The 27537-nt window shown below is 42.7% G+C and overlaps 1 protein-coding gene across 2 annotated transcripts; it reads left to right on the forward strand.

The window, feature by feature from the left end:
* The first annotated feature begins 24205 nt into the window (after positions 1-24205).
* Positions 24206-27325, forward strand: Kcne4 (potassium voltage-gated channel subfamily E regulatory subunit 4). 2 transcript variants are annotated; one of them, XR_016539106.1, is made up of 3 exons: positions 24206-24282; positions 24810-25787; positions 26792-27325. XR_016539106.1 is itself a non-coding variant. In XM_090354400.1 (2 exons), exon 2 carries the CDS (start codon positions 24836-24838, stop codon positions 25343-25345), a length of 510 nt encoding a protein of 169 aa, XP_090210526.1. In that variant the 5' UTR covers positions 24206-24282; positions 24810-24835; the 3' UTR covers positions 25346-27325. The 2 variants fall into 2 exon arrangements, 1 of the variants encoding a protein (XP_090210526.1); XM_090354400.1 differs by having other exon boundaries at positions 24810-27325.
* Positions 27326-27537: the final 212 nt, after the last annotated feature.

Genomic DNA, 27537 nt, shown 5'->3' on the forward strand with positions numbered 1-27537 from the left:
TGTGATGAAAACATTAAAAAATTTAGTCTTTTGAGTGATGGGAATGAAGCTCAGTGGTAGCATGCTAGTGTGGTAGCATGTATAATATGTATAAGGTCCAGAGTTCAATCTGAATTCAACAAAAACCTATTCTTTTAGCAATTTATATGTCCATCATTAGGAGCTATGGTCAGTTGCAATGTCAGAGCTTACCCTTATTCTAACATTTGGAGACCTTGTACTTTTTGATCAACCCTCCTCCTCCTCCTCCTCCTCCTCCTCCTCCTCCTCCTCCTCCTCCTCCTCCTCTTCTTCTTCTTCTTCTTCTTCTTCTTCTTCTTCTTCTTCTTCTTCTTCTTCTTCTTCTCCTCCTCCTCCTCCTCCTCCTCCTCCTCCTTCTCCTTCTCCTCCTTCTCCTCCTTCTCCTCTTCCTCTCTCCCCTCCTCCTCCTCCTCCTCCTCCTCCTCCTCCTCCTCCTCCTCTTCTTCTTCTTCTTCTTCTTCTTCTTCTTCTTCTTCTTCTTCTTCTTCTTCTTCTTCTCCTTCTTCTTTTCCTCCTCCTCCTCTTCCTCCTCCTCCTCCTCTTCTCCTTCTCCTTCTCCTTCTCCTTCTCCTTCTCCTTCTCCTTCTCCTTCTCCTTCTCCTTCTCCTTCTCCTTCTCCTTCTTCTTCTTCTTCTTCTTCTTCTTCTTCTTCTTCTTCTTCTTCTTCTTCTTCTTCTTCTTCTTCTTTTCCTCCTCCTCCTCCTCCTCCTCCTCCTCCTCCTCCTCCTCCTCCTCCTCTTCCTCCTCCTCCTCCTCCTCCTTCTTCTTCTTCGTCTTCTTCGTCTTCTTCCTTGTATTTCTGCCTCATCTGCCCTCTGGCTCTGGTAATCACTCTTCTACACAGTTGCTATGAGACTTTTTTTTTCTCTAGATTTCTCATTTCAGTGCCATCATGTGGCATTTGTCCTTGTGAGTCTGCTTATTTTCCTTAGTGCAAATGTCCTACAGTTCCACCCATGTTTGAAAGATGCATTCTGATTGCCTTGAGAATCCTGAGTCCACAGCTGTTATTTACATATAAATGTGACCCGTGAGAAGTTGGGGACAGGATGCCCTAGGCTACTGAGGAATAAATGGGGCTAAGCTGCAGTCTATGTGGAACCACGGTTGATTGTACCATTTCTTACATCTTTTATAACAAGAATTTGATTTAAAAGGAATGCGCCAGCCTAAAAGCCTGGGAATCATTTGTCCGGTTTCTAGTTTTACGATGTGCTACATGAGGAGTCTGACAGTTTCACGGAACTTGAGGCTCCTAATTCCCTTTGGTTCCAATCCTCTTTGCCAGACAGAACAAGCCAGGATCAGTGTGAAAGGGAGGTAAACATGTCCAGGTTTTCTTGAACAAAGCTTTTAGGGTGTGATCACTGAGATGAAATGACTGGATGGAAAGAAGGGACCTTATTGCATCCTGTAGAACGAATGTATTAGTGCACGGAAAGCTTCTTTGTGGTGTTCATCTGGGTCTTAACCACAGCACAACTGATGGACTTTGAGGGCCGGATAAGCCTCGGAGGGCTCATTATGTGTGGGATGTTGAACAGGCTGTACTGCTTGGATGAACGTAGTACTCAGGTTAGAACCATCAAATGTGTCTGCAGACATTGCCAAATGCCCCCTCTAGACAAAGTTGTCCTGAATTGAGACTCGTAGGTGTCTACAAAATTATATAAAGACACGACTTTTCTATGTTTCCCTATGGTCATGCAATGGAACTTAGTGTAAGGGGCTGTTTGGAGGTGATTAAGTCATGATCTATTTTTTTCCCCATTTCCATTGATTTTATTTGAGATACCACAAATTACAGATGGTAAGGGATTTGCACACAACTTTGCATTTGGTTACAACCATTCAGAAAAACAAGATGGTGATCCCGGTCTCTCCATCCTCAGCTCAGTTCAGTTTTCTGATGGTGTATGCACAGGAGGAAAGGACCCCAAATGCACTCAGCAACTCCTTAGACTCCAGAGCTATTATTCCACTGTAAAGGTCAGGAGCAAACACACTGTCTCATACACCCACACCAAACTTGGAGATTTTTGCCCCCTGGAGAAAGCAATTCTGGCTTAGCTTTCATATCGGAGTGCTCAGAAGAGAGTGAGGGAGAGAGAAGGCTTGGCTAACATGGCAGAGCAGGAAAGCCAGGAAGAAGCTCCTCTGTGCTTAACCAGTCGCCCTGGGGCTCCCAGCTAATCAGTTTGCACATCTTTGTTCGAAGACAGAAGTAAGTGCAGATCTGGATTTTCTGGCTTGGCTGTAGGGCTCTCAATGTTGACAGAAACAGATCCTTAACCTGGGCAAATCTGCAAGGGTCAGTGTTCACCAGACACCGATCTGGACACTGGTAGCTCTCTAGAAGTGCAGGACAGAGGGCCTTGGCTTAAATGGCCCAGCCTAGCTGTGAGGCTCAGCAGATTAAGAAGACTGGATTCTCTCACCTGTCCCCTCTTCATTCCTGTATCCCTCCTTTTTATCCCCCTCTTTTCCCTACCACAACATGTTTCAGCTTCCTGGTATTAATTTTGTTTAACTGTATGTTAGTTGTTTAAAGGAATTATATCAATGGAATCTTCTCCTGCTTATACCAGGATTCAATTAACGTGGTTTTTTTTTTTTGTATATACATAGGAATCTGTTTATATTGTATTTATATTTAGATTTAACTTTCAGGCTCTCTGAGCCTGATTTACTTCCGGTCTCTACTTTCCTGCTATATGAAAATCAAGTTTACCCCTTGGTTGCCTGTCTGCTCTCTGCCTGTGAGAAAGGGATTTTACCTTCTCCCAGGAGATGATACAGCCAGAAGGCATCCTTCATTGGACAATGAAGACCGTGGCCTTGACTTTGGCTCTCCGGGGCCCTAGATCAGATGAAAGAACTTTCAATAATAAATAAATTACTCAGTTTGTGATATTTTCTTACAATGGAGAAAAGCAAAGGACTTAAGCACTAATTTTTTTCTTAGATGTACAGAGACTTGAGAACTGCTGGTGGACAGGCTGTCTTGACTTAGCTCCTGGAAGAGGGGGTGGAATAGGGTCAGGCTGTTCTCTCCTGGAACTTCTGCACAGATGTCTTACCTCCTGTGACACTTCCCATTAAGCAGTCGCAAGGGCTGACAATGGAGGCCTGAGATGAACATATTCCATCAGAATTCTGGGCTAGTGTATCTCCCATATGCTCTGCTCCCACAGAGAGGAAGAGCCCTTATTGTTATTTCTAAACAGGGCAGATACTGGAAGAATTCCAGAGATGAACAAATGATGGGGAAATGACACAATTCTCTTGACCACACACCCAAAGTTTACTTTCCAAAAGTTTGCATTCAAGGATCATTCCATTTCCAGGGGCTCTTCCCTTGTCTAGAGGATAGGACAATGACAGGAGTGCTTCCCAAGTGCTCTGCACACACATCCATTAAGTCTGTTAGTACTGCATGGCTTTGTTTTATGGTTGAGGAAATGGAGGCTTGTGGGAGCCGGACATCCTGCTCAAGGTAATGCAGTGGCCCCATGACTCCTCCCCGCCTGCAGAGTCCTTGCTCCTCACGACCTTCATTTATCAGTCACTCAATCTGTTTCCCATCATTAGTCTGATCCTTGCCTTACATGGGGTTGGGTCTTACAGTCATGCCTTTGTTCATGTTGGTTTCTTGTCACTGTTCCCATTTTCTTCTCCTCGACAAATCTATATCCCACTAGTCATGGCTCAGAGCACCTTTGGGCCATCATTTGTTTCAACTGTGAGTTAATGATCTGCCTTGAAATTTTCAGCAAGGACTTTCATGCCAGCGTTCATTTTGTTTTTATTTAGAAAAATTGTAGTGTGTATTAATTGCACCAAAGGGTTTTGCCATAGTATTTTCAGATGTTTATATATTATATCTTAGTCAGATAGTCTTGCTGTTCATTTCCTCCAGCTTCTCAATTGAGATTATTTATGATATCTTCATACATAGCTGTAATGTGTTTTGAGATTATTCATCCCACACTGTTCTTTACCCTTCTCCCCTCCCCTTTATCCCTCTGAACAATATGTACAAGTGTGTGTACCCTTATGCATTCACAGGTCCATGAATACATACACATGTGAATAGCTGGGAGTTTGGCCTAGTGGTAGAATGATTGCCTAGCATGCATGAAGACCTGGGTTTGATTCCTTGGTACTACATATATAGAAAAAAGCTGGAAGTGGTGCTGTGGCTCAAGTGGTAGAGCTCTAGTCTTGAGAAAGCCCAAGGACAGTGCTCAGACTCTGAGTTCAAGTCCTAGGACTAGCAAAAAAAAATGTGAATATATTTATATATTCTACAGGTCTGTTTTCCTTGAGTGAACAAAAAATATAATATTTTGCTTTTATAGTGAGATAAGACAGTTTCCATTTTAAATTCTGTATTAAGTATCAGTCCTTTTAAGTTGAATTGAAAGTAGTCTCCTGTAACTCCTTCTTAACTTGTAGTCATCTGAATAGAAGTTGACATTTTCTAGGACTGTACTGCTTAAAGTGTGCTTTAATGTTAAAAACAAATTTGAGGTGTGAAGAAAGCAGGGGCTGGCATGATTGATAGAGAAGCAATTAATTTTACTAATCCAGCCTCAAGAATGGTAAGCTGTGAAGGGAACCCTGGAAACTTGGAGCTGTCCCCTGGACTTCTTCAAGGAGGCTTTTGTGTGATTGATGGAAGGGGAGGTCAGCATGCCCTGAAAAGCTACAACAGGGAGTTGCTCCAGAGGCCTGAACCAACTGACTCAGTATTTGGAAAGGAACCAGAGAATCTGTTAACAGGCATGGAAGCTTCTTCACCTGACTTAGTCTTTTGCCAGAATGTTGCCCACTACTACTGTGTAGAATATTGTAGCCTTGCCTGTGAGAAATGGAGGCATTGAATGGGGGCCCATTCAGTGCTTAGTGGAGAAGCTGGATTTTTAACACAAAATGACTCGCCAGTAATGATTGTATTCTTCTATCCATTATACCAGTAGCTAATGAAGATCTGGATCCATCCATGAATCTACACTTTAATTCAAGGTTCTCAGTAACTGCAATGTAGGTAGTTCATGCACCATTCACTGTCGCCATCATTGTCATCATCATCATTGTCATCGTCATCGTAGTCCTCCTCTTCCTTATCACTATCACCATCATCATCTTCCAGTACTAGGGTTTGAACTCAGGGCCTGGGTGCTGTCCTTGAGCTTCTTTTGTTCAAAGCTAATGTCCTACCACTTGAGCCACAGCTCCACTTCCAGCATTTCGTGGTTAATTGGAGATAAAGAGTCTCATAGACTTTTCTTGCCAGGGGTAGCTTCAAACCTTGACACTTAGACTTCATCCTCTTGAGTAGCTAGGATTACAGACATGAGCTGCCAGTCCTGGCCATGCACTATTTACACTGAGAAGTCCCCTGTGTGTTCCAAATTACCACTCCCATATTTCACTTTAAAGCTACTCTCCAGTTTAGAAAGTGCTAGGACATAAAGGTTATGACTCATAAAATCCAGTTGGTCTTACAGAGCCCTTCCATCTCTAAGAACTGGTCCTTCTTGGCTCAGAGAACCGGTATGAGCATTCCAGTGGGGAATTCAGGGTACACACATCACTACCTGTTATCTCACATGGAGACTTTCTGCTTCAAGGACCAGTGAGCAGCCCTTCCATGAGCTTTCTTCCATTTGGATGCTTACAGCAAGGGAAGTGGTCCATGTTGAGCTCAGAACCAGCAGGTCAGCATCATAGAAACGCTTCTCTCTTGGGCTGGACGCCATGAGAACACATCTAGGGACGCCTCCTCTTGTTTGGAAAGTGTCCTGGCCTGGGAATCCAGAGACTCAGTCTCTAGTGTTTGTCCAGCCACTGTTTTAGTTGGTAATATGAAGGGATTGAACAAGAATGGTGATTTTTATTATGTTGTCTTTGAGTTTTAGAAGAAGAGCCCTGGAGGATACCACAGAGAAAGGAAGGCTCTGGGTAAAGGAGTTTTCATGTTCTAACTCTGTTTTAATTATAGCAACTTGGAAATTGCTTACATTGTTTATTTGGATTTGGTGTGAGCTTTCTAGAAATATAGGCTCCACTGCTAAACAATGTCTGCAAGATACTGGATTCCATAATTTTTAGATATCCTGCCATGTACAAGGCAAGCTTCTACGACTGGTCATTTCAGTTTCTTTTCAAAATAGCCACATTGAGAACCAGCTAAGAACCTTGAGTTCAGGTGAGCAGGATGAAGGTTGAAGAGTAAATATTAAACCTAGTTAGGGCGGATACTTAATTTAAATAAACACAGCTGAGCAAACAGGACTTTTAGCAAGAGCCTGTTTACGTAGACATTTCCTTAGTGAGTTATGTGCCAAGTGAATCCGGTGGCTTCTTCAGTTTTCCCCTCTGATCTTACTTGTGACCTGTTCAACTAAGTTAATGGAACCAACTGAAATGTCTGGGTATAGAAGACTGAGAACTTCTTTGTTAAGGAATTTTTTTTAACTAAGCCATTCATTATTTAGTGGGGGCAAAACCCTTCTGGGTTAAAGAACTTGACATTTAGAGGAGAAAAATTTGTGTGTCTTCATGTTCTTGACATTCTTCATTCCACTTAGGCACTGGTAGAGGCACTTTGGGGCTGTGTTGCTGATGTAATCGGGTCCGGTTTCTTGGGTGATTCAGCAGAATCTTCAAAAGCAGCTACTATGGGGTTTTCCCAGGGGCAGATTGGAATTGGGCTGTTGCTGTTGGGTCATTGTCTTGAGAACTGCAGTCTCATCATTAGTTAACATGAGAAACATTCAGAGAGGATCTCCATGTAATTTACTGGCTTGAAATTGAAATTGTTTAAAAAGATGTTTCTTATTTGATCCATGCATTAGCCGTAAACTGCTAGAACAGTGCAACCTGTGAACATTAAGAATTTAGCTCGGATTATTTCTCACTCATTAGTCATCCAAGGAGGGCTCTCAGCCTCTTCCATGAAGTGATTTGGGGATCCAATCTTCCTCCTCCTCCTCCTCCTCCTCCTCTTCCTCCTCCTCCTCCTCCTCCTCCTCTTTCCCCTATCCCCGTCCTCCTCCTCTTTCTCCTTCTTTTCCTCCTCCTCCAGTCCTGGGGCTTGAACGCAGGACTTGGGCACTGTCATTGGGCTTTCTCAAGGCTAGCACTCTACCACATGAGCCACAGCACCACTTCTGAGCTTTTTCTGTGTATGTGGTCCTGAGGACCTGAACCTAGGTCTTTGTGCATGCTAGGCAAGTACTCTAAGTCACCACTAGGTCACACTACTGGCCCCCAGTCTTCTTCTTGTAGAAAAAGTCTCCTGGCTTGTTATCCATATTAGCCCTCATTGCTTTTGCTCATGCTTCACTAACAAAATCTAGTCACATGACCTTATAGAATAAAAGAGACTGAGACTGTAGTTCTAGGTGACAGCCATTCCCTAGCAAAAACCCCACCCCACTCAGTGGAAAGAAGGCACAAGTTAGTCTTTGTTACCTCTAGTGGCAATGAGCCTGTGTTATTGGACAGTCATCAAGTAATCATTCAGTTTCAACTGCCGTGGTCTTAAATCGCTGGATGGCATTGTTGATATCGAATGCCTCCAGAATATATCCAAAGGCTTTGAGAAATGTTGTGCTTGTCCAAACTGATACTACTTAGGACAAAAACTTGTCTTTTGGGTCATCACTGGGGAATAAATTCAGGGGTAGGCTTCTTTCTTGTAAGTCCGGGAGAATAACTTTCTCTGTGCTTCTGTAAAGTGAAATTGGACTAGACTGTCCTTAGTACTTACATTTTGGTAGTATTTGTTTCATTGTTATACTATTAAAATCATTAAAAAGGGCATTTTTGTCTTTGGTGTTATGAATTTTGTCCTACAGGAAAGAGATAAAAAATACTCAGAGGAAATGAGAGAAAAATATTTGTTTTTCTCAACGAATCTTGACCATATTTCCAAATATTTAAATGCAAAACATGTATCATTTAACTACAACTTCAATACTAAGTCCAAACAAATAAATTCTTTTGAGAATTTTTTATCCCAAACAACCTATACATGCAGTTGTCAAAGATGAAGGACTCTAAGTTTTAGTTATGTGATCTTTAGTCTCAGAGAACATTTTTTTTTTTTTTGCTGGTCCTGAGACACCATCTCAGGGCCTGGGCTTTTGTGCTCAAGGTTAGCACTCTACCATTGAGCCACAGCTCCCCTTCCAGCCTTTTGTGGTTGATTGAGGTGAAGAGTCTCACAGATGTTCCTGTGCAGGTTCGTTCTGAACAGCAATCCTCAGATCTTAGCCTCCTGAGTAGCTAGGACGTGAGCCTCTGACTCCTGCCTTCAGATCATTACTTTTTCAAGAATGAATTTTTTTCTCCTATTGCTTCATGGCATTGCTGGTTTTTGAAAAGACCAAAAGTTGCAGAGGCACCAGGATGGAGAGGCTGAATCAATGCCCATGGTGGGGTTTGATCCTGAGCCCTTAGAGCCAGACAGGTAGTCTTTTGTTCTGTTACCAGAAAGGCAGCGTTTCCTCATAAAAGTCCTCAGAGTTCACAAGACTTTGGGTTTGCAGTTTTAAGAAAACATTTAGGATTTGGTGCTGAAAAGCCAACTGGCATGAGTTACAACAGTGGGCCAGCTGGGGCTGTGGTTCAGGCATGGAATATGAATTAGAGGTAGCATGTGAGCTTAGCATGCACGAGGCCATGGGCTTGATTCCCAGCAGAACAAAAACCAAACCAGAAGAGAAATTCATAATGTAGTAGGATTAATGCAGAAATAAGCTGCTCTCCACACTTTCATATGAGTGGAAGAAACATGCTTACTCAAGTGAGAGTGACCAAGCAGGTTTCTCAAGGACATTTTTCTAGTCTAATAAACAGCACTTTTTCTCTGTATTACTTGTTTTATTTGCTGATCCTTTTTTTCCCCTCGAGTTAATCTCTCTTCAAATTACTAAAGGAAGATTTAAATTTTGAAAAAATAACTCCCAGCTGCATTATTTCCAATAGCACTATGGTGTGGACAGCCAGCATAGGGCTGTAGTTAGTTCCCTGGGCTCAAGTCCAGTGTCTGAGAACTTGTGAACTTGGGCTCTATGCTTTAATCAGCTCAGCTGTACACCAAGCCACTGTAAGGTTAACTAAGACAGTCCATGAAAAGCATTCAGAACTTAATAATGACCATCTTTATCTATCTGTTCATCTTCCCATCCATCTACCAACTTATCTATCGGTTTTACTTTATTTTTTACATATCTGTATCTATTTATAAAATACATACAATATATGACAGAAAGAGAAAGGTGGAGAATGCAGAAGAAAATAGAAATATTCCTCAGTTCTCTTGGGATAACTTAGTTATTTTAGTTTTGAAACAGTTCAAGCACATAAAACAGTAAACAATAACATAGCAAACACGTATATGTTCACCAGTAGTTTAAGAACTGGAACTACATAGATCTAACTGTAGTCTTTTCTGGTCTTCTTCCTACCCACCCCTTCCTCCCATTCTCCTGAGAAATAAACACTAGCTCAACGGTGGACTGTGTAAGATTTTATACTTTAACTAGTTTGTTTGTGTCTATCATCAACTTACAGCATAAACTGCAGACAAATGATATAGCACTATGTGCCTTTCTTCTTTCAGTATCTAATTTCGTGTTTCAATATTCATGTATCTCCTCTATTCAATTTAAATTCTGCACAGAGTTTTGTGTTACTCCTACTTTCCTTTCTCTAGCCTTCCCCCTTCATGTCCTGCATTAATCTACTTGTTCTCCTTTCAAATCTCCCCTCCTCCAGGGTACCCCACACTAGATGTGAAATTCTACAGAGCTGGTGGGGAGAAGTCATTCTGCTTTTGTCCAGATTGATAGCTTCAGAAGGCTGCATGGGGAAGCTCAAGTCAATGGCCTCAGAAATTTAGATATGTGAAGATACAAGAAGGTAGTTGCTAGCTAGATGCAGTGGCTCACACCTTTAACCCTAGCTACTCAGGAGGCTGAGTTCTGAGGATGGGGTTCAAAGCCAGCCCAGGCACTAAAGTCTGTGAGACTCTTATTTCCATTTAACTTATCAGAAAACAGGAAGTGGAGCTATGGCTCAAGGGGTAGGGGAGTAGCTTGAGCTGAAGAGTTCAGGAATAGTGTCCAGGCCCAGAGTTCAAGTCCCAGGACCGACAAAAGAAAAAAAGAAGAAAAAGAAAAGAAGGTAGCTGTTTAACTTACAAGTTTCCTGAAAATGAAAAGGGCTGGATTTGATGAGCTCGAAGGTCCTTTCATCTATGGAGCTCCCATCAGGTCTGCACAGGTCACACTAAGAGAACAGTTAACTTGACGGCAGTCTGAAGAAAGACCATTGGATACTGAAGGCATCAGCTGGTGTGGGTCCAGTTATAACATGTCTCTCCTGGGGTGCCTTTCCAGAGGATGAAGGAATTCAACCCTTCTCCCTGAGTTTTCTCAGGACTTTTGTCTTTCTTCTTTGTGAATGAATCACAGAAATCCAGGACACTGGATTCTATCCAAACCTCAAACCAATCCTTGTCAGTTTTTGTTTTTGAACTCAATTTTTCCCTTTTCCTTCCCTTTCCCTAGTGTCTAGTTACCAAGTCAAGATGATGCTTTTTTTAAAGCTATGGTGTGTAGAGGGAGGAAAATGATTCAGATGCATGGAGGATGATTGGGGATGAGTGGGGGATGGATTCTTACTTCAAATGTTTGTTGCCAGGGGAAAACAATGGTCAGAAGTTATAGAGATAAAGGTTTGGATACTATAAGAACAATTCCTGTCATTTTGTGAGGAAACCTTGTCCAGGCAAATGTTTGAATGTTGAGTGATAGATTAGGTCTTTATGTAGATAAGGCCCTGGGTGGATTCTGGTGAGAAACAAGTATGGATAAAACATTGACCTTTGAGTCAGGAGCTTATGGGTTGACAGATGTCTTTTGTGCTTCACAAAAGACTCAGATATCCATATTTAAAGCCATCTATTAATGAAGCATTTTTAGAGAGCGGAGAATGAAGCATCCCAGGACACATAGAAGTGCCAATGCGCAAAAGGGATTGGCATATAAACTAGACCTTGAAGGCAGAGGAAGAGGAAGAAGGAGTGTGGCTGGGATTGAGAATTTGGTTTAAGGACCAGGAAATGTCAGGTCAGGAACATTCTTGCTTAAGGGCTTCCTGGGCAACCGGAGTGAGCTACAACCAAAGGTAAATGGCAATTATTCTTTCAAATCAAATATACTTCTGACTTCTCTTTTCCTCTATCCTGCAGATAGATATGGAGAAAGAATTCCAAGGGAACCAGTCTATGGAGGGAAAATTGGTCAGTTTATCCATACTGATTTTCACCTGGCTCACCATGGGAAAGAAAGTGCCCTACTGTGCAATTGTTTGTATTTATGCTTTATATTGCCTTCTTTCTAGACTCTGGGAAAATCCAGATGGCAAGACCAACATCTCTCTTCTTGCCTCAGTGAAGAACTTCACTGCAAAATGCAACATTCTTGTCAGCAGGTCAACTCCCAACCATTTTCCCCCACCACTCCAGTGCTCTTACACAATTTCATTTAATAAACGAATATTCACGCTCTGCTCTGAACAAAAGGTGCTTCTTGCTAAAAGGAACTCTTCATTATGTGGTTAATTGAAGAGTGACACCAATCTCTGCTTTAAAAAGATAAGAGCAGCTAGCTGGACACCAGTGGCTCTTGCCTGTAATCCTAGCTACTCAGGAGGCTGAGATCTAAAGAACGGTGTCCAAAGGCAGCTCAGGCAGAAAAGTCCCTCTGAGAATCTTATATCCAATGAACCACTCAACAGCCAGAAGTGGTGCTTTGGCTCAAAGTGGTAGAGTACTAGCCATGAATAAAAGAGATCAGGGACAATACCCAGGCTCTAAGTTCAAACTCCATGATCCACAACAACAAAACTAACAGCAGAATATAGAAATAAGGAAGGGGCTTCAGAGAGAGAGAGAGCCATTAATTCCAACAGTCGCCAGTGAGGTAGAAACCACAAGCCAAGGAAGTTCTGAAGGGAATCATATCTCATCCAGAATACTCATATAGCACAGAGCTTCAAGTTGCACTAGGATCGAAAGCCCAGATGGGTTAATTGCAGCAAACACGACATGGGCACCACAGCCGACATGTCCAGTCTACTGGATCAAATACAATGGGCCCCATGCAAGAGTTGGATAAAGGGATATTTGACAGACATTGGACAGTGGACACATCTTATGGATCAATGTAAAGGAAAAGGACAGAATTTTAAGGGAGTAGTTGAGAAAGGTGACCCCTCCAGAATGCAAGATGAAAGCTAGAGGCTCCACCTTGGACACCAAACAGAGGCAGAAGAGGCTCACATACTCAAGCTTCCTTAACTCCTTTTTCCCCCAAATGGAACAACAATGCCTGTGGAGATTGTTGGGTAAGAAACGAAGAGAGAATGGGCCAAAAGTCATTTCAGAGCTACCAAGCATTACGGGTAGTTCTGCTGTTGGGTCTTAAGCAAGAAGTATGGCTAAGACCAACAAGAAATAGAAGAAAGGAAAGGCTGGGAGTGTATTATTGAGCTCTTTGAAGAACACTGTATCTCACTGGAGTTGTAGCATCAGTGAAAACAGATGAGAGAAGCCAGTGAGAATGACATGGTATAGGGATGTGTCACAACGGGTCGGCCTGCACTCTCTGCTTTGCATGGACACCATTTTGAAGTTCACAGAGCTACTTCCTACCAACCATGCTTCCCTTGGGGCTCCAAAGAGACAAGCATGTTTGAGATGAGAGGTCCCCTCCCCCTTTAGTATAAAATGTAATCACCCTCAAAGGCCATAGGGAACTCTGGAACTCTTTCTCCATATGTACTAGTCTCTTTGCAAGCTTACCTGGGGTGTGTACCTCTTATATCTATTCTGTGTCTGGAGTTTTGCTCTTCCTTCTCTGCCAAGTATAGAGACCAGAGGAGGATGTAGTGTGACTTTCTAGTTCTTGGGGATTACAATTTTATTTGTCTCTAGGTTCTGCCATATATATATATATATATGTATAAATATATATTTATATATATTTAAAATTCTGGCTAGTGGCATGGATAAAAGAATTGTAACTCCTTTAGCAATGCATAGAGGATTAAAGTAACAACAACCATGACAACCACAAGAATGGCAGCAATAACTAGTATCAACTGAGTAGTTACTGGTTACAGGCATTTTTGCATGCATTTTAATCAATGTGTCTGTCATAGATATAGAATTTTTTAAATCATCTTTGTTACACAGAGAAGGAAATTGAAGGAAACAGAAATGAAGGAACTCGGTCATAGTAATACAGCTAGTGAACAGGATGTGAACTCAGGCAGTCTGGTTGCCAGAAGTCCAGATGAGCCCATTATACTACAATTCTATACAGAATGTTAGGCAGAAATAATGTTAGTGGGGGCCGGGAGTTTGGCCTAGTGGTAGCGTGCTTGCCTAGCATGCACGAAGACCCGGGTTTGATTCCTCGGTACCACATACATAGAAAAAAAAAAAGCTGAAAATAGTGCTGAGGCTCACGTGGTAGAGCTCTAGCCTTGAGAAAGTCCAAGGACAGTGCTCAGGCCCTGAGCTCAAGCCCAGGACTGGAAAAAAAAAAAAAAAAAAAAAGAAATAATGTTAGTGAAAATGTCAAAGATATCTGAAAAATTTTTCCTTCATAAAAGCAACAAGGAAACTGTCTGAAATGATCAGAATCAATGTTTTCAGAATTCTGGAAGTTAATGAAAAGTCTACAGCAATGAGGTAATGTGTATTCAAGAATAATGGCTGGATAGCACCCTTGCTCTAGTAGACTTGAGAATTCACAGGTTGACTATGAGATATCTCACAGCCTGGCAGCCACCAGAGGGAGCAGAATGGGATAGAAGTTTTCCCAAAGGCCTTGTCCCCAAGAATTGTCCTAAGTTTACCTGTGTCATCGGAAGACCCTATTTGCAAAGCTAGCTTTATTCTCTTTACTCAGAAATTTTCTAATGCAATAAACCTTTTACCCAGAGAAGTCAGTTAAAAACAATTACGAATCATTGATTAACTTTGTGGTTGTCCAAGGCAATAATGAGTATTTATTGGAGTCATCAATTAGGAGGGAGAAAAGAACAAAGTTGCAAAGAAGAACTGAGGAATGACAATCTTAGTGGCATTTTGAACACCTGCTGAAAGGTGTATGTGCACTCAGGGAGGATCTGAGCAGGTCCCACCATCACCCTCGGTTCACCTTGAGCCTCTGAGTGAACGGGAAATGGAGACTAATGCAGAGATGTAAACCTCACAGACAACCATGACAAAGACTTTGGAGATGATTGGACCAAGGATTTACATCAGTCTCTCTCTCTCTCTCTCTCTCTCTCTCTCTCTCTCTCTCTCTCTCTCTCTCTCTCTCTCTCTCTCTCTCTCTCTCTCTCTCTCTCTCCTCTCTCCTTAGTCAGCAGCTGGGTACTAAACTGAAAAAGTAAAGACTTCAGTGATGATTCAGATTTAGTATGGAAAATGCACTAAACAAAACAAAAAACCACTTATGCAGGAGAAGGCAATATTCATGTCCTGGGTTGAATGCATTTTCCCCATAAGATAAATGGAAACAATGTCCAGTGTGACATTATTAAGAGATGGGGCCTTTCAAAGGTGATTAGACCAGAGAATGCAACCCTCATGGATGGGGTTAGTGGTCTATATAAGGGCTGGAAGGAGCTGATAAGGGCCACTTAGCTTCCTCTGTCTTCTGCTGGATGAGGAGGAGAACTTGGGCCTCTCCAGGCATTGCTTGTGCTTTTTGCTCTCACACTTCCAGCTTCTAGAAATGTGACAAATGAAATTCTATTATTATACTGTAATTGTATGAATTACCATATCTGTAGAACTTGGTTACAGAAGCAAGGGGTTAAGAACTAGGTGTGATTTAGCTTCACATCCACTAGATGTTAGACGAATCCCCAGGTCGGCTGAATCTTATAGAGATTTTGCCAAAGAAAATAAGACAGTCACAAGTATGTGAGGCATCTGGAATGGGCGCGTCCATGGGGACAGAACATGGCAGTAGTGGATTCGGGAGGCTGCCGGGAGTGTGGACGGGAGGGATTGTTAATGGGTGTGGGCTATCTCTTTGGGGGTATGAGATAGTAGCGGTGGTTCTACAACACTCTGAGTGAAGCAAAAACTGATTTGCACAATTAGAAAGAAAAACTTACAATGCAAAACTTACTGATAAAGACCCAAAGCTAAGTTAAAGTATACTTAACAGGCACCAGCACTTTAAAATATTTAAACATTGTTTTATTTTATCTTCTTAACCTTCCTTCCTTCCTTCCTTCCTTCCTTCCTTCCTTCCTTCCTTCCTTCCTTCCTTTTTGGTACTGAGATCTGAACTCAGGGTCTTGCCTTTACTAGACTGGTGTTCTACCACCTGCACCATACCTCTAGCTTTTGCTTTTTGCTGACTTTTTAAAAAAATTATTGTGATGTATAGAGGGGTTACAGTTACATTCACCACATAGTAGGTGTATTACTCCTCACACATTGACACCCCTTCTCATGTCTTATTTTCCCCAGTTCTCTCCTCCCACCCCTCCCAATCATGCTGTTTCCCCCCTTCCCTTTCCTATTCCAAATAATCAAAGGTATATACAATATACCAGATAATGCAGTAAGATATAGTAACAATATGAGATTAACCAAAGGGCAGCAAAAGAGAAGAGAAATAACAGTACATTCAGAACAACAATCATACAAGATAAAGCTCTTGTTTGAAATGGAGTCTCACTGACTTGTCAGCCTGTGCTAGCTTAGACTTGTGAGCCTCTAGACTGCAGCTTCTTGAGTTGAGCCCCTGGTACCTGACTGGATTAAGTAAATTTCATAGTATACCACAGTTGGGAAGTATAGTTATTGGACTTAAGAATCAGCTCCTTCTAACTGCTCCAGTACTCTACAGATGTCTTAGGCTCTGGGGATTGTTGTTTTTCTTCTTACACCTAAGTGCTTAGATAATCTAGCCAGTCTTTCCATAGATTGATAAAAGGGGTAAAATTTATATTCCCACTTTTAAGAAAAGACTGATCTCTTTATGCAAGAGATAAGAGCAAAGATACAGGGTATGTGATTTTGGACATATCTCATATCTAATTTTCCTGCGACACACACACATACACATACAGAATCTTTTCCCAGGAAGTTTGCCTTAGGGTCCAGGCTTCCTTTTTGCTGTAGTGCTAATCACAGTAGCAAAGTAGGAGAATGAGGGATTAGACTGTGAATCATTCTGGACAAATGCTTGGTCTTGTTCAAAGAGGAAGCCTGTATTATTCAACTGTGGAACGAGGATGAGTCAAAGCCCCCAGTATTGGACTGTGGTGTGACACATTTTTAATTACTTGCAGTTGACTTACTTTCTTTGCTATCTTTGGGTTATTGTTTGGATATTTTAATTTTGTAAGGTGTCCATCTATTGGCTTAGAGGATTAGGCAGGTGTGTTTACTTGAATACGTGAATGAATGAATGAAGATGTATAGGCACTCAAATATGTAATTACGCACAGTGAGTCACGGGTCTGGGAGCATGATGGATTTGGATGTAATTTGGGAAATATTATTTTGAGATACCTAGCTCTGAGAGGACCTGACTGCTGATCAGTGATGAGTCCTTGCGAGTTATCCTCTTTCCACAGGGGATCCCAGCCGAACTAGACCACCCTCACTTCTCCTCATGCTCTCTCCTCAGCGTTGTTTCCAAGCCTTCTCTTGGCCCTGGTCATTTGTAATATGTTACTTTTCACAATTGTCTCCTTGCCTGAAGAGCCAGCTCTGCTGTCAGCAGGTTCTAGTGTGAAGTGGGTAGGCAGAGTCAGCTCGTGGTGGGGTGAGTTTCTTGATAAGGGATCATTTGTGCCCAGTGAGTAGATTCTAAGCATCAGAGCTGTGGAGAGAGAGCCTCTTCATATCCTGCTTGGGTTGTGTTACATTTTAAACCCCCAGTTCCATCTCTTGAGAGAGATGAATGGAGGAAGGTGATGGGAAATTTTTGCAACAGGAAGCCAATCCCCAGAGGAAAGGAGATCCCCATTTCCGGCCATCCATAGTTTAGTCTGTTTTGTAGAAGGGTAATGCAAGTTATGAAATGTTCTTTCAGTCCATATCCAAGTCTCTTCTAAGGACTAGCCACTTCGTGTACATGCAAGAGTACATGGCTAAATGAAGATTTGTTTTTATTGGTTCCTCTTAATCAGCTGATACTTAGAACATTAAAATAAACTTTTACAGGCTTTAAAACATTTTTTAAAGTAGGAATGTCATTCTGTCCTTGGCTAGAATCCCCAAAGCCCTTCATCAGAATCTTCCTTTTGTCCTGACCTCTAGATTATCCAGGGCCAGAGGAAGTGACCACCAACAATTGAGTGCTATGTATCCCAGAAACAGAGTGTCAGGAAAGGCTTCAGAAGGAGATAAAATGGCTCATCTCAATTCTGCTGCTTTCTACTGGAGGACCAGGACCGATGATCCTTTCTAGGCTTCATTGTCTTCCTTGAAAATTTCTACTCATAGTTGCTCCCATTAGCTTCTTGTGAAATTAAATAAGAAAGTGAAGACTATATATTTTTTGTTAGTCAACCATTGAATAATTCAGAAGGTTTACTGTGGGCCAGGTACCAGGGTGCTTTGAAAAAAAGAATCAACAATCACTTAATGGCTCTTAAATTTAAACTTAGGACAGATGATTCATAGAGCTCCCAAACCTTGTCTTTTTGTATCTTTCTAATATTGTTTAATATTTGTGGTGTCACTTGTTATGTGTAGGACACTGTTCCAAGATTTCAGATACTTAGATGCTCTGCTGGTTAGGGTAAACCGGCAGGGATCACCAAGTGGCATCTTAATGCAGCTTTGTTTCCATGGCCTGTGATAGAAATACAGAGAAGAACCTATAGCTTGCTTCTCTTTCTTCCTTTCTTCCTTCCTTTCTTCCTTCCTTCCTTCCTTTCTTCCTTCCTTCCTTCCTTCCTTCCTTTCTTTCTTTCTTTCTTTCTTTCTTTCTTTCTTTCTTTCTTTCTTTCTTTCTTTCTTTCTTTCTTTCTTTCTTTCTTTCTTTCTTATGGGTCATGGGGCTTGAACTAGGCCTGGGCACTGTCCCTGAGCTCTTCAGCTACCCTTGAGCCAAGTCCCACTTCCTGTTTTCTAGAGACTAATTGGAGAGAAGGTCCTTTTGTGCCCAGGTTGGCTTTGAACCTTGATCCTTAGATCTCAGCCCCATGAGTAGCTAGGATTACAGGTGTGAGCCCAGCATTATATTTAGATTTTTTTTTCCAGTTGTGGGGCTTGAACTCAGGGCCTGCTTGGATTTTTTTCAAGGATAGAGCTCTACCACTTGAGCTACAGCACCACTTCCAGCTTTTTCTATGTATGTGGTACCCAGGTCTTCATGCATGCTAGGCAAGCACTCTACCACTAGGCCAAACTCCCGGCCCCAAGAACCTATAGCTTTTTGAGAGCAAGTGTCAGCTCAGGATGGCCTCTATCTTGAGATACTTCTGCCTCTGTCTCCTAAGTGCTGGGATTATAGGCATGCAGCACAGCGTGAAGCTTATAGTCATCCATAGGGTATAGGAGTCCCTATTTTCGAATAGTCTTGGATATACATATAGTCCCAGGTGCAGGTCATAGCTATTCAAGGTTTTAGCCATTAAAACTTCTCCTGCATCTTGGGCTGTATCTAGCAACAGCTTCTACCCAATCCTGGCATTTTACCTGCATGAAGTATCCATGCTTACTTTTCCTTAGCATTTCTGGGGGTTCTGTCACTTCATCCAAATTTTGATCAGAAATGATTCCAAACATGCTATTGACAGTCCCTGAGAAATGTGATTGAGCAACATTAAGTGGTTTGGAAATCTTGAGAAGAGTTTTTGACACAAAGTCCATGTTTTTGGGTTATTTCACAAACATACTCTCCAAGTCAGTCCAATCGCCCACAGTGGCTCTCTTGGCTCCTCTAATCCTCATGGCATACATGGGCTTTTGTGCTCTTAGTTAATATTTTTCATTTCCCAAGTAATTATGCCTTCAGTCATCCATAGACTTGCCCTGGGCCTCTCCCTAGTCCACACCAAAGCATTCTCTTAGAGCAGGAATCTACCCTCAGCTTCATTTAGTGTCCTTCCTCTGCCAACTGGGTAGTGTACACCTGGCCTGTGCTTGGCTCTCAAGCTCTGTCTTCTTGTCTCTTGCTGCCTTGGTAACTTTTGTAGGAACATCTAAAGTTTCTAATTCTTGTCTTCCCTTTTCCCTTTCTATTTTCTTCCTCAAGGGTCTGTTCCCAGATTATCACTGGACCAAATTCTTCCCCCTAACCTTCAGTCAGTCTGACGATCCCAACTCAATAATCATATCCTCCAGGGCAACTTCTTTGATCTAAGGTGTTCAAATCCCTTGACTACAGATTTTTTTCTGGTATTGTTTATTTCATCAATAACATCTATCACTTTTTAAAAAAATATATGCATTGCTTTTAAGCTGTTATTATAAAGGTGATGTGCAGAGGGATTATGGTTTCCTAAGTTAGATCATTAGTGTATTTCTTTTTGGATAATGCCACTCCTTCCCTTGCTCTCTCCCAGTTTTTCCCACCCATCCCCACCCACAAGTGGCAATGTTCATTTTCCACAGTGTCTAGTGAGTACTATGCTTCTACGCAAGTTCACGATCACCCCTGCACAATTTGTGGACAGAATATTTCAGATTTTTGTCATTGTTCTCAAGCATCTGTAAGGCTCATAGAGATATAGACAATGCCATTGTCCTTTTCTTTCTCTTTTCTTTTCTCAGTTCAGTGTTCTATTACCAGCTCTGCCATCTATCATGTGCGTGATTCTAAGGGTACTATAACCTACTCAGTGCTGGTGCTTCCTTCTCTCTAGAATCCAGATGGTAACAGACCCAGAGGTTTTATGAGGATTAAATGGAATAAAATGGAAAAGTACTTACAGCAGTTCCGGAGACACTTTACGACTGCATGCAATTGTTAAATAAATATTAGATGAAAAAATGAATAATACACAGTAGATGTGAGTTAACATTATCCTTGTGCTTTAGTTTTGACAGTTCTGGGCTTTGCTCTCCTGACCTTTTTGAATAATGTCCAAGCAGGCCCCTGTCACAGCTATATCTTCCTGATACATAGCTAGCATTTGAGGGAGGGTCTAGGGGTCTTGTAAGTATCTAGCAGACCCAGAGTGCTTATTCTGAGTGTCTGGGCTGCTGGAAAGCATGTGTCCGGGGTTGGTGACTCAGGGACTGAGGACGACCTGTCTCAAGAATTCCCAGACACTTTTCAGACAGAGTTTCTGGGAAGAGGCAGACCAGTGGTGGGCACAGAGGACTGCATTTTCCAGTGCTTTGCCAGACCTGCAGCCTCATCTGCTCGAGAGGATAGCCATCGCCTGTTGGATTATGGGACATTTGTAAGGCTCTTCACAGAATTGTTGATTGTAGTTTTGACATGCCTGCGGGTGGTTTAAACTGAAATGCAGAGAAATTATGCAACTGAGCCAGTCACGTAGCCCTGGTGCGTCTGCGCTGGGTCAGATCTCGGGGCTCCAGATTTGTGTTTAATCTGATGAGATTCGTGGCTGTGCTGTTATCCCAGCACGGACTTTGTTTAGTCATAGGAGCTGTTAACATAATTTCAGAGATGTGTGGCCAGGGACTCCTGGGTCATTTGGTGAAAATGACGTTACCAGGAAATGAAAGTACTCCAAGCTCTAGAGAAAGTGTGTCAGGATCAAGCAGAAGGAAAAAAAATGGGGAAGGCAGGGAAAGAACACATCAAAACAAGAAGACAGAGATGGGCTGTGCATCCAAACAAAAGGGAAATTGATATACTTAGTGCTTAAATACAGGACTGGTATCACTGTGTCACTGGAAGATTCTAGAAGATGCTAAGAGGCAGGCAGCCTCCACCAGTGAAGGTAGCATGGATTCAGCAAAAGCAACTTGAATGGCATGTTCATATTTATGTTTGGGGAACTGAATGACTTATGAATTTACATTTCTTAATGGAAAAAATGTTTTATTCAGATATGTACACAGCAGAATTTGTTATTGTAACCAAAAGGTTTATAAAGATATCAGTCATTGGGTCCCATTCAATGAGACAAAGGTATGGAAACAAGGTTTTGGAGTTGTATAGATCTGTGTTCAAGTCTTGACTCTGTCGTTAATGACTGTGAGTAGTCTGCATAGCCTTTTGTCCTTTGGTTTCCTTGTCATTGAAGTGGATTATGATTACACTTTCCTCTCAGGATTGATGTGTCTCTGGCTTACAATAGGTATTTAACTAGGTATTGATTGTGGTGTATCTCAGGCTTATTTAAGCTGCCTATTTTTTTTTTTTTTGTCAGCCATGGGGCTTGAATTCTGGGCCCAGGCACTGTCCCCAAACTCTTCAGCTCAAGGCTAGTGCTCTACCATTGAAGCCACAGTGTTTTCTGGTAGTTAATTGGAGATAAGAGTCTCATGGACTTTCATGCCCAGGCTAGCTTTGAACTCCGACCCTCAGATCTCAGCCTCCTGAGTGAGTAGTGTGAGCCATTGTTGTCAGGCTGAAAACAGCTTTTTGTGTCAGTCCCAGTGCTTGAACTCAGGGCCTGAGCACTGTCCTTGGGCTTTTTCAAGGACAATGTATGTGGTAATGAGGAATCAAACCTGGGTCTTCATGCATGCTAGGCAAGTACTCTACCACTAGGCCAAGCTCCCAGCCCCCAAATAGTTTTTTAAAGCACTGTAATAATGGCACCAAGGTAGCTCAAAGGAGCAGAATAAAGAAGGCAGAAATAAAGCTGCACATATATGGCTAACTGATTTTCTTCGATAAATATTCCCTGATAATCCAACAGGGAAAAGATTGGCTTTTCAACTAGCGCTGTGGGAGTAACAGGCCTTCCATATGTTAAAAAGGTTTTCTACTCAATGTTTTGCATCATACAACAAAATTAACTTGAAATGATTCATAATCCTAAATCTATGCATAACCATAAATCTCGTAAAAGAAAATCTTCATGACCTGGGGTTAAGCAAACATTTCGGAGAGGACTCATGCACAACCATAAAGAATTTTGATAAGTTGGATGTCATCTGCGTTAAGATGTTTGCTCTTAAAGACACTGTGAAAGCAGGCACTAGTGCCTCATAGCCAGTGAGGAAGCTCAGCCATTTTCTCCACCATGTTTTTGCCCTTTAAAGTCTGCAATTTGCCATGTTTGGAAATTCCTGGGTGAGTTCTGATGTCCTGCATCCCGGGGTTTCGTGAAGAAACAAGAGATGAACTATAGCTAAAGCCCTAGGTATGCTCCATCATACCAACTCCAACAGACATCTTCGTTCTGGGTCTTTCTTGCTCCAATGTTTTCAGCTAAGATGTAGATGTTGTCAGTTCAGTACTTATGATGGATACAGGTTGAACAAGACCAAAACTAGCACGACCAAGGTAGTGGTGGAACTTTTGAAGTGCTGGCACAACTGTGTAGGCTTCTTCATTGGTATGAGCAAAGATCCACTGTGCGGTTGCTCTTGGTGTTGGGATTGGCAGCAGGGGACACCCTAGTGCCAACGGGGGAGACATGAGCTGAGCAGTCCAATAGGAGAACGACAGCATGTTAGCATTGTCCTATACTTGAATGACCATGGCCTCAGACTCCCAGTTCCAGTGTCTGGGCTTCCTCTGTTCTGGAAAAAGTCAGATGGCCATTTTTCAAGCTCCAGTGTATCAACAAGAGAACCCTGTGTGGTGCCCCATGGAGAGTGAGCTAGGCCAGCCATGTTGTATATCTTGGTCAGTGGGGCATGTGGACACCTTCTAGCTTACTTCAGGTTGGAGGGTGGACCACTCAGAATGGACAGTACCGGGTACGGAGGGCCCAGGCATCAGAGTCTATGAATCCTTTGGCAATTTTGATTCCAGCAGCCATTTTAATGCAGTGTCTATTCTGGTGCACAACACTTGAACTGGGCTTGGTGGGTCACTATGAAAGTACCCACAAGACACTGCTCCGAGTTATGTGCACAGCCTCTGTGTGATGCTTCAGAGAAGCAGTTGTGCCTGGGATATTGGAGGAATGCTTACTCTAGTCACTTTTACCATGAAGCAAAATGTTTCTCCTTCCCACAGACCATTGCAAAGAATCTAGAGGATTTAAAAAACAATGATTATAAAGAAGAGATTTGTGAGCTTGATGTGGAAGGCAGGTAGAATCTCTTTTATGATTTTTTAAAAAAGTAAAACCCACACCAGCCAGCCTTCAGTCTTAGAGCAGTTCAGCTGAGAGGAATTTACAAAATTACATGGTTCATATTCTACCTGCTGAAGGCATTACCCCCCCACCCCCAATGCTCCTGCAGCCAACTGTTGTATTTGATCAGACTCTGAGGAGTGAGAAGGTTCTAGGATTTATAAGGTTAGCATAATTACAAAAACTAAAATTCAAGCCCCCTCCCCCACCTATTATTTTTGCTGGTCTTGGGGTTTTAACTCAGGGCCTGGATGCTATCTGTGAGACTGCTTGTGCTCTACCACTTGAGCCCACAGTGCCACTTGTGGCTTTTTCTGAATAGTTTAATAGAGATATGAGTCTCATAGTCTTTTCTGCCCAGGCTGGCTTTGAGCCATGGTCCTCAGATTTCAGCCTCTTTAGCAGCTAGAATGACAGGCATGAGCTACTGGCACCCGGCTTAAGCCTATCTTTTTGACTGTACATTCTGAACTTGCTTCCAATTATCTTTGTTCATATTATGGGATGTGATTGCCTCAGTAAATCTATAGGTAAAGCATTTTCTTGTACAGAAAGGAAGCAGGGACTCATTTTTCAATGAGGTTGGACTTGGGGAAATCACACTTTCACCTTGGCCCATGCTCGTCTCTCCTTTCCGCTTACTGTCATGGCCACCTGAAAATTTTGGCTGGGCCGTGGGGCAGGAGGAGCAGTTCCTCATTCTCAGTGCTTTTCTTTACCCAGCTTCAAACTGTAGTGGGTTAAATTGCAGGGCTGGGAGTTCACTGCTCACTCGGCCACCGTCAACCTCTGTTGTAAATTTTCCTCCCAGAACACGTGACGATGCATTTCTTGTCTATATATCCCCACCAGAGCAGTGGAGCTGTCAGAGTGCAGGAGCCGAACACAGAAGACGATCGCTCTTGAACTTGCTGATTTAGGAATCTGATACTTGGGAAAAACTGTCAGCCTGCGGTAAGTCACCATTGCAAAATGGCTTCAGAAATGTTTTACAAGAGTGCTATGAATAAGGAGGCATAGATGCAGTTTTCCTTTTCTTTCGGCTTAAAAAAAAATCTGTGCACAGGAAACTTTGCTTTGAATGAAAAATTTTAAGCTGTAGAAACAAAAGAAAGAAATGTGCTGTCAGGTCCAGTGTGCCTTTCAATTTTTAAGATACTTTTTTCTCTGTGCTTCCCATCAGAACAATTAAAATTTTAAAGTATAAAGGAACACATGCTTAATCAAATACAGTAGATATGGATATACTAAAAATGAAAGTTTTCTTTTTCTCCTCCCCTTGGCTTCTCCCCCACACTCTCTGGGGCTGTCATAGCTAACTTAGCTGTTAACCATTTGGTGGGATTTCTTGACCGCTGTTTCTTTTATGCATTTGTAATTGGGGAGGGGGGTGGATCCTGGCAGTGTATAAACCTTGTGTTTACCTTCCTGCCTGTGCGGGTGGCTGAGGGCAGAACTCTCATGTGCAACTCTCTCCCCAGATTACCATTGTGTGAGCACTGCTCCAATGTTGAGGATGGAGCCTCTGAACAGCACACATCCCAACACTGCAGCCTCCAGCAGCCCCCTGGAGTCACACGTGGCCGGCAGTGGCAACGGTAATGAATACTTCTACATTCTAGTGGTCATGTCCTTCTACGGCATTTTCTTAATCGGAATCATGTTGGGCTACATGAAATCCAAGAGGCGAGAGAAGAATAAGTCCAGCCTCCTGCTGCTTTACAAGGATGAGGAGAGGCTATGGGGGGAGGCCATGAAGCCCCTGCCTGTGGCATCAGGCCTCAGGTCAGTGCCAGTGCCCATGATGCTGAATATGTTGCAAGAGAGTGTGGCGCCGGCCCTGTCCTGTACCCTCTGCTCCATGGAGGGAGACAGCGTGAGCTCCGAGTCCTCCTCTCCAGACGTGCACCTCACCATCCAGGAGGAGGGAGCGGATGATGAGCTGGAGGAGACGTCGGAGACTCCTCTCAATGAAAGCAGCGAGGGCTCCTCTGAGAACATTCACCATAATTCCTAGCACCCCCTCGGCCTCCTGAGGTGGCCCCACCAGCCACTGACACCCTTAGAAAGAGAAAAGACGTGTTCCAAGTGTCTGTTTTCACTTTTGCAGTGCGGCTGTCACTTTGAAAAGACCCTGGGCACATCTCCAAAAGGAAGGAGGGCCCTGGGGAACCAGACTCAGTCACACTCCTTGAAGTGCCAGTGGTTTGGCCCCACCAACTGAAAAAAAAAACCCCAGAGATGTTCAGTGCATATATGTACTTTGGGGTCTAGGTGTTGGGGTCCTTTCAGAATTTGCCTGCCAGATGGCTTGTCATTTTTCTCACTGGATCATCTTGGAAACTTCTACAGCATCTTCTAGTTCCCAGACCTGACAGATGCCCAAGGCAGGCAGAGGGACTAGTTCTGATTTGCTAATTTGCAAATTTGGAGCTTTGTTCTTCTAGATCTGATTGGCTGTAAGTATCTCTACCTGTGTACCTGTGGCATCAGATCACAGAGCAGTTCCAAGAATCTTTTGGAGGGAGGAAAACTTGATGGAGGATTTGGGGTGGGCAAAAGCTGGATTTTTGAAACCATCCTGTTTGTATCGTAGAAGGAAAGAACATCATTATTAAACCTGTCAATATTAGTTGAGGGGTTGTCCTAAGAGATGATCTGCTCTTTTGATCTTTTGCTTCCCCTAGGAGCTTGAACTCTCTGACTTGTGACTATTCAGCTTCTCATGCTAGTATGACTTGCTTTTGGCTAAGAGATCTTCCTTAGAAACATGTCTATGCTCTGAATTGCTGTCAAGGGGCTCTTTCTGGTCCATCCAGAAGGAAGAACGGTAGGGTTGTATAAGGCCAAGCTGTTCACTCTGCCCAGGCGCCTTTTCCCAGGCTGCTTCTCTGAACTGAGAGAGGACACACTGTGGGTTCTCCACAATGTGGTATTTTGTCACGTAGCTGGGAGCTAGCAGGAAAGGCATGGCCAGGCAAGGCTAGCTTAGAGCTGGGCTCTGAGTTCTGTGCTCCCTGAATATGAGCCTGGTGTGCATTTGCTGTGTGGTCCTGGGCATGTCAGCAAGAGGCTCATTGCCTTCCTGAGGTTCCTGAGGATGTACAGCCCCAGGGGGCTGGGAGATGGCTTTAGATTTAGGACTCTGTGATAAATCCTTTATAGCCTGGTGTCAGGAAGCTTGGGCCAAACATTTCCCCTTTGGCCAGTTAAGTCTGGAAAAGGATCTGCTGATTGAAAGGAGAAGTTGGAGACGCTAAATATATGTAACTGAGGAATTTGGAGAGAAACATCAACCATCCCTGCTGCAGTTTTCCCAGGACTGGAATGAAAGAGGCAATGAGCACACTTTCCCTTACTATGTGGTTCCTTGAGCTGGGGGGATGTTCACACTCGTGGCTGAGGGGAAAAGGGTTGCTTAGGAGTGTTCGACAATGCCAACATGTATTCTTGTGCACCATAGCCGTGTATCGGACCCTTTCCACCCGTGAAGACACGAAAGACGGAGAACACACCAAAAGGTCAAGTTTAATTCTAGTAAATTGACAACAACTCCCCTCCCATCACGAACAAACATTATTTTTCTTTCTTCCTAGATTGAAGATACCCCCTTCACAACGGTTCCCAGGGAAGGGTTAACAGTGGAGAAGCAGGTTCATCTGTCGGCTTTGACACAGAGTTAGAGGAAGTTTATGTTTCTTTATGGGGGAGGGGAAAGGGCCCTCTGTTCACTTTAAAATTCAGAGTGTGGATTTGCTCCAAGGAGGGCCAGTTAAGTTGAAAGAAGCCAAGCTAAGTTTGGCCTCTTGCCTGGAATCACTTGAATTCTGAAACTTTACTGCGACGACCATGTGCGTTGCGGCAGTCACATTTTCCATTGCTTAATCCTCAAAGTTCGGTGCAAGTCTGTCTGTGCCTATTAACAAGTGATGTATATAATTCCTTCTTATTCTATTGAGTTGTATAAAATTGTGTGTTGTATTTAATGGTTTGTAATTTTCACAGTATTTTTTAATTTAAATAAACAAACACATTTTCCCTTTGAAGTCTTGAGTGTTTTCTTTAATCCTTTGATATAATGCCTAGATAAGTTTTTCTTTAATGTTGCCTTTAAAAATATCTTTAAGTAGTACAAAAGGGTTTTCATGCAACACAGTGGTTTGCAAGTACAATGTTTATTATCTGTAAGTGCAATTTTCAGTTTGTGAG

The sequence above is a fragment of the Megascapheus bottae genome, chromosome 21 (assembly GCF_031878675.1).
Source record: "Megascapheus bottae isolate mThoBot1 chromosome 21, mThoBot2.hap1, whole genome shotgun sequence".
NCBI lineage: Eukaryota > Metazoa > Chordata > Mammalia > Rodentia > Geomyidae > Megascapheus > Megascapheus bottae.

What these genes read in the sequence shown, in the direction of transcription:
- Kcne4 (XM_090354400.1), top strand. Translation starts at nt 24,836, where the DNA reads ATGTTGAGGATGGAGCCTCTGAACAGCACACATCCCAACACTGCAGCC.